At 39.9% G+C, this 12,662-nt stretch overlaps 1 protein-coding gene across 1 annotated transcript; it reads right to left on the bottom strand.

Moving 5' to 3' along the window:
• On the bottom strand, positions 1 to 10,851 carry LOC109145205 (serine/threonine-protein kinase RIO2-like). The gene is given in 10 exon segments (XM_019288445.2): positions 1 to 673; positions 2,837 to 2,932; positions 3,855 to 3,995; positions 5,089 to 5,181; positions 5,575 to 5,754; positions 6,918 to 7,006; positions 8,186 to 8,361; positions 9,146 to 9,262; positions 9,948 to 10,086; positions 10,671 to 10,851. Coding segments are annotated over 8 exon segments (873 nt in total). The 5' UTR covers positions 10,737 to 10,851; the 3' UTR covers positions 1 to 673; positions 2,837 to 2,932; positions 3,855 to 3,982.
• Between the last annotated feature and the right edge of the window lie 1,811 nt (positions 10,852 to 12,662).

Here is a 12,662-nt window from a genome sequence, read left to right as displayed (position 1 = left end):
TTGTTCTTGGGACTCAGATGTTTATTATTTCTTATCTATGGTACAGCTGCACGGAATGTGCCTCTAAATTAACAAGGTGGAAATGGCCCCAGAGTTCTACCTTCCAAGGTCCTTTAAATCCCAAATTACCCAATTATGGAATGCCAACTAATTTATTTTTACTTACGATCCAATAACTAATCATTCATGTTCAGCAACGCAGGTTTTTTGAACCAATATGAGATCACCCAGGCTTGTGAAGAAGAAGGAAGAAGAAAGCAGAACTAACCTACACCCGAAATCCTCCATCTTATTACATATATATTACTGTATCCCATAAAACTAAATTTTCTGAGCCCAGGGTTCCAACACACAATCTCCCAGCCAAAATCACAGGAAAACAATGAGGTTTATTGGTTTCCAGAAAAACATCTGCTTTGCATAGAAGAGATTGCTCCTTTATAGCAAAGGTAAATTAGCGTAACTCTTTCAGTTCTGTACACTGCTCATGTTCCACAGGAGCTTTAATAAATTATTCCCAGAAGGTGGCTGCATCCAAGCTTGACTTAATGTTGTGCATATTTTCTCAACACTGTTTGGTGTAAATATTTGCCTCCCCTTTTTAGAGCCGTTGCCTCAGAGCAGACTTTTGCTGCTTGGTCAGTTGTCCCTTTATCTTCCGTTTCACCAGCTCCTACAAACAAACAGACCAGATCAGAACCTTCTGAGGATTTAGCACTAAGACAAGACACACAGGTGGTACTTTTTCAGGACCAACATGAACATTCATGATGTTCACCTTGACTGTAGAAATTATGAAAAGAGTTGTTTCCTTGTAAGAAAGTAATAAAAAAAGGGAGATTCTCTGCTCTGGACAAGGTCTGCATGGAGTTCTGTGTGTTCAATGCTACACCATCAGGACTCACAGCATCTAGAGATGTGTGGGGTTGTCTGTGCTATCATCTTTTGATAGTCTAAGCTCTAATAAACAGCATTTTAAATCCTACCTTAGAATTCAATGTTGTTTGTTGTTTCTTACAGGGATGATAAAGGACCAGCACCTCTTGGTGCAAAACACACGCCTTCCACAAAAATGAAAAAGCTCATAATATGGTAGAACATTTCATGTCCAGCAGTAATTCTTTGCTCTGTTCCCATTTTTTTTAGCACTCCGGTATTTTTAAAAGTTTAGATGACAAAAATGTGAATGATTCTAATGGAAAACAACAACTCCTTAACACGAGTGTGGCTAAGACAGATGGGCAGTCATCTATTTTATCATGGTGGAATCACATCTTGTTGGAAGCTTGCTAGAAGAAATTTTGCAAGGCAGATACCATGCGTCTTTGACATGTAATCTAACAGAAATTCACCAAAATCTATTTCTCCACCAGAGTACTAGGAGGAAAGACCCACTTGTCTTTCCATCATCACAACCTAAATGTGAGCAAATAGAGAGAAATGCTTCAGGTAAGATTCACAAGTAATTATTTAAATTGTGGACCATTCCCCTCGTTTCCTCTAAGTGAGTTACATGAATGTATGTAAAGATTCGTACAAGTACAGAAAGATAACTTTACTTCATGTGAAATAGACGATTTTACAAAATTCATGATGCTTCTTCTGGCGTAGTCTGCAAATTATGACTGCCACCTATTGCCAGTACTGCCATGGTTTACGGAAACAATGCCTGCAAGCTTTTTTTTTTTTGTGATTAATTTAAGAATCTTTTTATGTTTTAACATGCTTTCTCCACTGACAGAAAGCAAGCTGCATGAAAACAAATAAACGCTTGCAGCAGTATCAGCTCTAAGCAGCCCAGTGGCTCTTACAGCAGTGCCATTACTTTGCACTTTTAGCTCTGTAATTATTTTCCCATGTTACAAATACCTTGTTACACACATTCTTACCTTAGCTCTGACACTCAAAAGCTACAGTAAGGTTCAGAAATGGGCAGGAAGGGTATTTTACTCAGCCTAAAAGCATGTAAGTGGAAGCATTGTGCAAGGTAAGTTAGTGAAGAACAAGGTTTGATATGTTGATGAATTGCTGGAAAGCTTTTCTGCTAAGTGCTTTTATATTTCTTTTAGAACAGAAAATTAGGTACGTACATGCCATTTACATATTGCTGTGTATTTAAAATACTTCTCTTAAAAAAAAAGAATCCAAACGTGAATGAGTAAAGCAGCCAACTCTTCCATGAGTACTGGAGGCACACAGGCACCTTGTGTAGAACAAGTCTGCTTCACAGACTAACACCTGTGAATGTGTCAGAGGTGGATCTACCACCTACTGCGCAGCCCGGGGTTGAAGAAAAATGCATTAAATTCTGCTGAAAATGTCCAGATTTACATAATGCAGAAAGACAAAATCAAATTGCCAATGAGATCACTACTGAAGGTGAGTTCATAGAAATCTCTAAGAAGACAGGTGAGAAAGGCCAAATGAAATCTTGACTCAAGCATCCATTCAAAATAAAAAATAAAATGATCGTGGCTACCAACAAAAATGAATGAACTGATGCTGTTAGTGCAATAAAATACATTAACATGAATTAGCCTGTTATTGGGTAAATTAGAGTTGTTAATGCTGATGTGGAGCTTCAGTGAGAAAATAAAGAACAACACATGAAGGAGAGTGCTGGAAATCATTCCTTGCAAAGAATTGCAGCAGGATTATATATATTATCTACAGTCCTATATTGATGTGGGCATGGAAGTGCAAACTGCAGAGGTAGATGGTAACAGTCTTTTTAAAGATGATTAATGCCAGAGAAGAATTTTAGAAATAGGAGATAACAGCTCTGTGCAGTTTAAGGTGGTCTGAAAGTAAATTAGATGATAACAATAATATTTACCTGGGGAATGGTCGAACAGCCCCCAACACTTCTGACTGATGTGATGCTCTTAGTCCTTGTTCTGTGCCCAGCAACTGCAATGATGCACTCTTCATACTAAAACAGATGTAAATCAATGTATTAAAGAGAAAAATTCTTTGCCTTTACGAGCACCGTATTTGAGTCTTCACTTTCTGGGCTATAACCTGAAAACTCAGAACAGAACATGCAAGTGATACATTTTATTTTATTTTATTTTTATTTTAAATATGAATACTGAATGTTCAAGACAGGCACTCTATGAAAGAAGGATTTGTTGCACAACAGCCACATAAATACCAATCACACAAAGTGAAGCCTCAGGGAACTAAAAAAAAATAATTTCCGATCCTGCCCAATGTTTTGACAAGTCATTTAACTGAAAAGCAAAAGGAGGTGAGGAGGAGTGTGAGCTTGACCTCTGCATCCACATACATGGTGGGCTCAAGAGACAGAATTTCACATAAAAGGGGCTAGTCTGAAGCCAAGCAGGAGTTTCTAAGTGTGTCAGGAAAGGAATTAAAAGCCAGAACAATACACACTGCAATCTATTTTAATAGTACAGTCCAAGAAGCTTGTTCTTGCTAACTTCAGCTGAGTGAGCAGTGAAACAATTTGGCTTTGACACAGAGTATTTGAATTACAAACTTATCATAAAAGCTATTTAGAAGTAGTATTTTAACACCAGAAACTCCTTCACTATCAATATTAACTGAAATAAATAAAAAGGGGGGAAAATCCAGCACAGAAAATTGTTTGGTTCACAAAGTAAGTGTAAGACCTGTTTTCTTAATAAATACTACTACACAGCTGGAGAATCAAGGAACCAATAGGAAACATATTGATTGTAATGTTTTCAAAATAAATTGAATTTTTACTCTTCAGTTTAAACAAGGGCAGCTTGTAGTAGAGCAGTCTTTTTTGAGTTGCTTGAAAGAGTTGCATTTACTGTGGGGAGGGGAGGAACTACACTGTTAGGATACCGAGTAAGAATCTTTACCTGTAATGTCCAAATTCCTCATTTAAAGTTGAAGAGTCGACAAGCTCAGGGCACTTGTCTTCGTCCTCCTTACCCTCACAGCACCCTCATTGACCTGTCTTGATTCTCCACTTCAGCACCACTTTCAGTTATGCTTTTGTCCTTAAAAAAAGCATTTGGAGAACTCTCAGCATCTTCGCTGGACTTCCAAGGCACAGCTGGCCCTTCAGCCTTTTCCAAGGCTGAACTCAACTCTGCCATACTCAGTCAGAGAAAAACACTCCTAACTCCATCTCAATTACCCGCATTTATGCCTATTTACAGGAAATTTTTTTACTTTAGCAGGAATACCATTTGGTTTTAGTTGAAATTATGCTAAAGCAAAGAGAATAATAAGAGGTATGACATACAGACTGACTGAAGTGTGGAACTCCTTAGGAAAAGTGCTCAGAATGAAATAAAACTGCTTTCATTCTAACAGCTTTGGTCTTAAAATGAAAAATTACTTTACTTTGTCAAAGAGGCAAATGATATAGGAAGAAAAGTTTGAATGTAATAATGCTTGAAGAGGCAGTCACCATATTTACAAGCATTTTAAAAACAGACTTAAAATTGAAACCCAAATTAATCCTCAAGACTCCAGAAGGCTTGATCAGGCTGATCCTGCATCACTGTTAACATTTCCTGGACATTTGCCATTTGGATCAGGCTTTCAGGCTTGTCGGCAATTGAATCTCGGACCCAGACCGGCAGGGAATCGGAATCGTTTATTCAAAGGAGTGAGTTGGTTTTATACACTTTTCTAAGGCACAGCATTTCCTTACATGGCGTGACCTGTCCTGTGTTGTCACATCAGCAGTGCACTTCCTAGGGGTCTGCCGTGTGACACCTCCTCCCCCCAGGGCCCGGTGGAGACAAGCCTCTCTGTGCTCCTTGTGCTCCTTTGTGCTGCCATGTGCCTCTGCAGAGCTCACAACCCAACTCGACCTTGTAATTCCCCATACAGACTGATCTCTCTTCCTTAGTTACAAGACAAAGGAGGCTGCATAGGATTTTAAAGCATACTTTAGCTTTTGAAAACCACTTAGAGTGACTTTGGTTGAAGAAAACACAGTAGGAATCACAAAAATATAATTTGAAACTGTGTAGCTTGGCCTATTGCTTTTTAAATTTCTCTCATAGGCATCCATTTTTCTCAGCAAATCATCACTAGTGACATAAGCAGGACAATTCAAACTCGTCTGGTCTTTTCTACCTGAAGTCTTTGAATGCTGGGAAGAACCCACTCTTGTAGTTGAAGCATTTCTTAAAGAACTCCTTAATACAATTAACATCTCTGTCAAAATACCTGTAAAAAACCAGAATCGTACAAATATAAAAAAATCAATGAAGTCTATCACAATGACAAACTTTTACTCTACATTTCTTGTCTTTTACTGGTTTTAATTGAAAATAACTTCTATTAGTGATCCCAAGACAAATACCTAGGAAGAGGAACAGGATGCACTTTATTTCTAAGCCTTTCTTAACAACATTATTATCTCTGAGAAGCAATTCATTACTTATTTATTCTACAGAGACATTCCTACTCATTTTTTGTTTGGAACATTGTTTGTGCTGCCTAACAACAATGGTAGAAAAAGAATCAGGAAAAGACTTATGTAAACAAGTCATGGTTGACTGTTTGCTGTCATCAGATTTCTCAGATTTACCTTGAAAACACCTTTAAATCTGAACCTACCCTTCAGCACTTGCATGTGATGCCGACATCATCTGAGGGAAATCAATCAAAGTGGCATGGTCATCATTATCCAAAAGCAGATTAAACTCATTGAAATTCCCATGGATCAGGCCATGTTTGGCAAGTTTGACAATCAGATCCATTAATTCACTGTAGACAACAGCAGGATCTTCCAGGCACCTGAAAAGTTAAATAAAATAAAATATTCTAAACATAGAAAATGTAGTTTAAAAATGCAGACAAAGTATATAAAAAACATCTGACAATGCCAGAGTAACTCAAGTTAAAAGGATCTTTAGGTCTCTGGTTCAATACTCTCCTCAAAGCTCAGTCAAATCTAAGACCAAATCAGAGTGCTCAGGGCTTTGTCTATCTGGGACAGAAAATTCCGGGCATGGAGAGAGACTCTGAAACCTTCCCAAGCAACCTGTGCCACTGCCTCTCTGTCCTCAAGAGGAGAAAACATCTCCTTACACCCAGGCTAAACCTCATCTAAACTCACACTCACTGTCTCCCACTGAGCACTGCTGTCATAATGTATTACGTAAATAATGGAGCAGCAGCTTTTGTCTCTCTCCTGTTTTAGGTAATCTTATGGTCTCAGTAGGAACTAATTCTGTTTCTTGTGTTGAAATTCAAATGCCACATGACATTTTCTTTTACAAAATTGTATTTTCTAGATTATGCAAGGAAAAGGAAAAAAAAGTAAACTTCCACTGCAGACTTCCACAAGGAATCCTGAAGTATTCTGTTTACATGATGGACGTGGAACTATTTAACAAATGAAGGTTGGGAGACAGACTATAACAAAGTCTTTTACATGTTATTCTTTAACTGCTACACTTTGGAATTAATTCCCTTTTGATTACACTGCCCACTTTAGATCTTTAATACTATACAAGCAGATTTGTTCCATAAAGACACTTTAAATCTCTGCGTTAGACCTGGGTTAGTCTACAGTATATCAAGTATACAGGCCTTTTGCATTCAAAGCCAAATCAATCCTTCCAATACAAACCTCAGCAATATTTAATGTTTCTAGATGCTGGAAAAATCAACCAAAATAATTTTTTTGAAGGTGCAGAAGCAGATTGTATTTGGTATTCTATATAAACAGTGCAGAAGTTCTACAACAGTGAGTTACAAAGTCACCTGAATTACCAGAGCAAGGATCACAAACTGGAGCTCAGAACATGAAGGATGTTGTATTCAATATATATGAAGTAACATACAGAATGTGCAACTTCTGTGTAGAAAACAAGGAAAAACCCTCATCCTGTTACCCTTAACCTAGCATTGTTAGGGTCTCTGGTAACACAGACAGTTCAAGCTTCACTACTTACAGAGGATATCCATCAACAAGTTCCATAACAACTGCATGCCTGTTGTAGTCTATGGGTTTGGGGACAGGAAATTCTCTGTCATGCAAAGCCTGGAAAGAGACAACACAGGGAAAAATTAAAATCAAATAGTTAAGGAAACATTACATTTATTGACAAACCCACACCTAAGACAAGCAGTACACATCACTATGGTAGCAGCATGAATTGCTCAAATCATGTCCTTAAGATGGAAGACAGCCTCACAGCCTCTGACCTTTCTCTGCAAAGACAAATAAAACTCCCAAGTTTATAGAGACTGCACTGCCTACAGTTTAACTATTGTGCTTCTGGAAGAAAAACACAACAGAATGGAAAATACAACATAAATACAGCTGACAGTGGAGTACTGTCAGCTTTTGTTATTTAGGTATTAAGCTACTACTGCTTTTCAGCACACAGTTAGTCCTCCCCCAAGCCTCTGCTCAGAGAAACTGACCCCCACAGTTAAATTCCTGCAAGTCCTGAACACATGATTCCTTACCAGTTGGATCACCTGCACCAATACAGAAGTTCTAAATGGTGGTTTTAATTCTTTCTCGCTCAGTGGGGGCCACTGGTAGAGCCCATCATGGTTCTTTTTTAAAAGAACAAGAAAATAAAAATATTTCATATATATACTGCTCCTGAATAGCACAAAAGGAGAATGGAAAACAAGTTTTCTATAAATAATTAGTTTCCAATCTTTCAATTACTCTACAATAGCTGTGTTTTTTTAAACAAAAAAATAAAAAGTAAAATTTTTTAAAGTAAAAAATACAAAACTCTTGAGAGTAGCAATATATGCTTGGAAATGAAATATTTTCCCACAGTGCAGAACAATATGTGACTTTTTAGATCAGAACACTGCTCTAGACGGAAAGTTTTCCCTCGATAGCCAACCAACAACTGAAAAACCAGTAAATTAAAAAATAATTTTAAGAAATAACAACTACTTCCAAGCTCATGCTAGAAATTTTAAAGGAAAAACTGCAGAGCTGGTGATATATAGATTACCTACCCATAAATAACATCATCAATCTGAAATTCTCTCATGTCACCTGCTTCAGTTCCTTGGGATCCCCATGGCAGAGCTTCATTTTGGGAAGTGTACAAAGCATGTAGCACTGAAAGTGTCTGAAATGTATACTTAGAATTCATCAGGAAAAAGAACAAATGAAGCATAAATCCTACCAGAAAGGCATCTTCCAGCGTGTCTCACCACTGCTGGCACTGTGTGAGTGGCCACCTACCTTCACGTAGGCAAACTCCTTCATCGCTGCTATCTGGGACAAGTACAGCCAGGACATTTTGTGCCTGTACTTGTGGTAGTCACGTTTGTTTTTCAGGTTGAGGAAGGAGGTTCTCCCCAGCCAGTGCAATTTCAGTGCAAACTGTTGCTCCTCTTCGTTGACAACAATATAAATATCTGGAAGACACGTCAAGGAACAGATCTAACAAATAAATTGTATCTAGTAAAAGCTGGTAAAGTGCAGCATACGTTTGTTACCTCACCTCTTACTGTTTCTGGTATAGTCAGTAAAGGCAGCTGAATTTACATAGTGTATATCAAAGATCTGAACATGAAAAAATTACTGTTAAAAGCTGACAGTACTCCACTCCCACTGATGGGATCTGAAACATTATTTAACATATTTCTGGTGTTCTCAATCACATTCTGGAAGAGCCTCTCCTTCCTGCTGAGCAGACAGGCAACCCAAGAGGCCAAACTCTTGATTTAAACAGTGTTAACAAATACCCAGTGTTGCATTTGCACCCAGATAATCCCCTTCTCCAATTACACAAGTTACATATGAACACAAGAGGAACCAAGATAGTGTTCCAATAGCTTTGAGCCTATTTTACTTTACTGCCTTATTTTTAAGTGAGATAAAAAAGCTGAAATTATCTTTTTGTTAAAATGTGAAACTCTTCACAAAGCACTACACAACGAGCATCTGCCTGCAAAGTACCTTGATGAAGTAAGAACCAGACAAAATGGACAAAATACAATTACACTCTTATGAGTAAACACTCAAATGTAGCCAGAAGCCCCACACAGCATTTGAACAAGTGACCCATAAATCTTGGTGTCTGACAGATGTACTGATGTGGCTACCAGAGGAAAACTCACTTGGATTTTAGCAAAGTACCTGCAACATTACAGATGTGTTTGCTTAAAAATAATTATTAAAAAACGTTATATTTTTTACCTGATTCTTTGCCAACACCCATCTGGTTCCCTGCAGAAGTGATGACTTGTCGGGAAGAGAGAGTTTTCAGAGCCAGGTAATCATATCCTGCATTAGATAATCGATAACCCTGGACAACTAGGGGGAAAAAACCCCAGCAGAACATTTCCTTCTTTATTATGCATAAGTCACATTTAAAATAAATCTCAATTTAATCTTGTTTCTCATTTCAGTTTACAGTACATAACACTCAAGTAGTATTTCACCCCCTGGCTCTTATCAGCCCAATTTGACTGAATGCTAAAGACTTTTAAATAGAACTTGAGCAACCCTCAATCCTCTGAAGAACTGGGACAAAAGGGATGGGTATTTTCCATAGACTTCCCCACTGTGTTTGAAGTGCCAGATCCAACTAAAAGGCTGAAAGGAATGGGGAAAGACTTGCACAACCTTGTCACATAGCAGATAATAAAAACTGCTTCAGCAGCCGTTCCTGAGGGGGTGAAATGTCCAAGGATGGTGCAGTCTGCTCCAGAACTGTGAGGATATCACTCATTTGGATTGATTGCTTTAAGTGATGATCCTTTTCACTTTATTCTGAGCAAAGAAGGTCACTGTTCATGTCTTTTCTGCCTGTCACCTCTACAGGCACGAGCAGCTCAGAAGACAGAGCATCTGGTGCTGCACAAACCCATATTCCCAGGGTAAATCCAAGAGGAGGCAAAACAAACACTCCTACATCCCAACCTGCTGGGCTGGTACCACTGTGAGGCACTGGCGACAGAATGAGAAAGGGACACACAAACACAGAATGCAAACTCACTTTTAGTTTGTTCGTAAGCAAGGAGTTTGTGCTTCGCCAACTCATGCAAGATTTTATTACAGCCACCGTGTTTAAGGCTGGCAATGGAAGCAATTAAGCTAGCAGGAACTATTTAATCGTTCTTCATGCCCATTTCCACCTAAAAGAGTAATTAAAAATAGATTTATTAGCCCCTGCATTCAACAGTGAAAGATCAGATCCTGCTTAACAGTAAAATTCCTTTTCGAGGATGCAACTTTAAAAGACTACAGATTCTAAGACCTAACTTTTTATGTTTTAAGACTCAACAAAGGTTTTAACGCATGACTGCCCCTTGGGAGCTCATGTACAATTCAGCCGGGGAATTCCTGCGGTAACAGAAAGAAGATAAGGCCGATTAGATTTCAGTCCCAGCCACAGGGAGCGGAGGGAGCGGAGACGCTGGTGATACTGCCTCACACGTATGACCACCGGGCATGTCCAGGGACCCCATGGGCATTCCTACGGACCACCCGGCGACCCCCTGGGCATCCTCAGAGAACCCCTGAGCTTCCCCAGCGACTCCTCTGCCCTTCCCGATTGCCCCGCACCGGGGGGCCGAAGGGAATACGAGCACGACCCAGGCCCTGCCCAGCAGGACACGCCAGCACGGAGCCCCGGGGGAGGCAGCGGCACCACAGGCAGATCCCGCCCGCCGCGGGCCCGGCCCGGCTCGGCCCCGCTGCCCGGCTCGGCCCCGCTCACCGCGGTCAGCACCCTGAAGAGCTCCCGGGATAGGCACCGCAGCATCACCGCGTTCAGCTTCCCCATGGCCGCGGCGGCGGAGGAGGAAGAGGGGGAGAAAAAGGCGTAGGAAAAGGATGGGAGATGAGGAGGGATGAGAGGGTCGAGGAGAGTGAAGAGGATGAGGGGGACGGCGGGACGCGCGCCCTGGGCAGGTCCTGGCAGCTTCGTACCTCACTGCGCTCCGCCTGGTCCTGGTGCGCTCCGCCCGGTCGTTGTGCCCTCCTCCCGTCCCCGAGCCGGCATCGACCGGGAAGCGGGATGGAGTGAGCCTCTGCTCCGAACTCGCTGCGACCCCGCTCCATCCTTCCCTGCCCGGGGGAGTCGTGTGGGACGCGCGGGCATCTGCCAGGACCTGCCTCCCTGAGGAACCGCAGAGCGCTGCACGGAGCGCCGCGGCCAGGAAAGTAAAGCAGAAAACAAACATTATAAACAAATAAAGGGATTATAAACATATAAAGGGATAACTAGGGATATAAACAGTAATTTCTAGGGTAGAGGTTTTTTTTTTGTATTAGAAGAAAGGAGTTTTCAGATCTGCAGATAACGCCATGCCGATACTATAGAAATACTTTACCTGCTTAAAACGGATAAATTATCATTTATATTAAAATAAGCGTGTGAACCATGGAGTGTTGGTTTTGGAAAAAAAAAGCTGGTTCCGCTGTTCCAGACAGAGGAAAACGAGAATGTGCTCAGAAAAGACATGATAGAAAAAATGACGGAATTTTGTGAAAACCTACTAAACTCGCAGAGATTCCTGCATCAAACATTTTTTTCTTCTTCTTTCATTTAGAGCCGCCCTCCACTTCCTTTTTAATTGTCAAGTGTCTATTATTAAGTCATCTAATGAATCACAGGAGTTTGTGAAGTTTTGCATTAAAGGAGCCAGTCAGAAAGGTGGGACCACTAGAACAGTAATAAAAATTTAACCTGAAAATGGAAGCTGTCAGCTGTATAAAAACGTCCAAACCTTTATGGTGTATTTTAACATCAATGTTAAAAACCTTTTTTTCAACTAAGCTGTTATTCTTCACTATTACCAAAATAAATTTTATGACAGTCGTTGCTTCAGACAATGATTAAAGAACCTTTCGGGGATTTGTCTCAACTTACCCATAATATAAAATTCTTTAAAAACCAAAATTTTGTGTTCATTGTTTACACTAATAATACATTTAATACAGGGCAGGATACAGGAGGCCTGGGGCTGGGCAGCACTTTGCCTTTGGCCAATTGATTTTTTGGCCAATTGATTCAGATCTTAATTCTGAGAGCTTTTTGATTGTCTTGTGGGCTGAAATGTCTCCCACCCTCGGGCTCACAATGTTACTTGCCAAAATTAATTTTTTGGTTGGTTTGGGGGAGGTTGTTTTGGGGGGGGTTGGTTTTTGGTTTTTTTTTTGTGTGTGTGTGTGTGTGTGTGTGTATGTGTTTGTTTTTGGGTTTGGGGTTCTTTTTGTGTGTTGTTTGTTTGTTTGTTTTTGTTTGTTTGTTTGGGGTTTTTTGTTTGGTTGGTTTGGGGGTTTTTTGGTTTGTTTTTTGGGGTTATTTTTGTAGTCTTGTTTTGGGTTTTGCCTTTTTGGTAAAGATATTTCCTAAACTCTTAGCTGTGCAGGTGTTCAATGATGGCTAAGATCCTTTTGTGCCAGTTTTTGTTTGTTTGTTTGTTTTAGTTTGGTTTTGTTTGATTGGTTTTTGTTTGGTTTTGGTTTGTTTTGTTTGTCTGAAATTTGTTTGTCTGAAGTTTGTCAGATTTTCAGAGTATGTGGTAATTTACACATGGAACAACCCTGCGTGTTAGTGCGGTGGGAAGTAATCTGTAAGGAAGTGATGATCAAAACAGTCAAACTAATAGAGGAGTGGCTCAACATGTACATAATTCTCTATGATTTTATTTTTGGGTCTTTTTATGCTTGAAGATCTGAAAAATGCTTTAACATAAGACCAGTG

Source organism: Corvus cornix, chromosome Z (genome assembly GCF_000738735.6).
Source record: "Corvus cornix cornix isolate S_Up_H32 chromosome Z, ASM73873v5, whole genome shotgun sequence".
Taxonomy (NCBI): domain Eukaryota; kingdom Metazoa; phylum Chordata; class Aves; order Passeriformes; family Corvidae; genus Corvus; species Corvus cornix.
The sequence above is the reverse complement of the archived record's forward strand: the minus strand, read 5'-3'. Positions and strand labels throughout refer to the sequence as shown.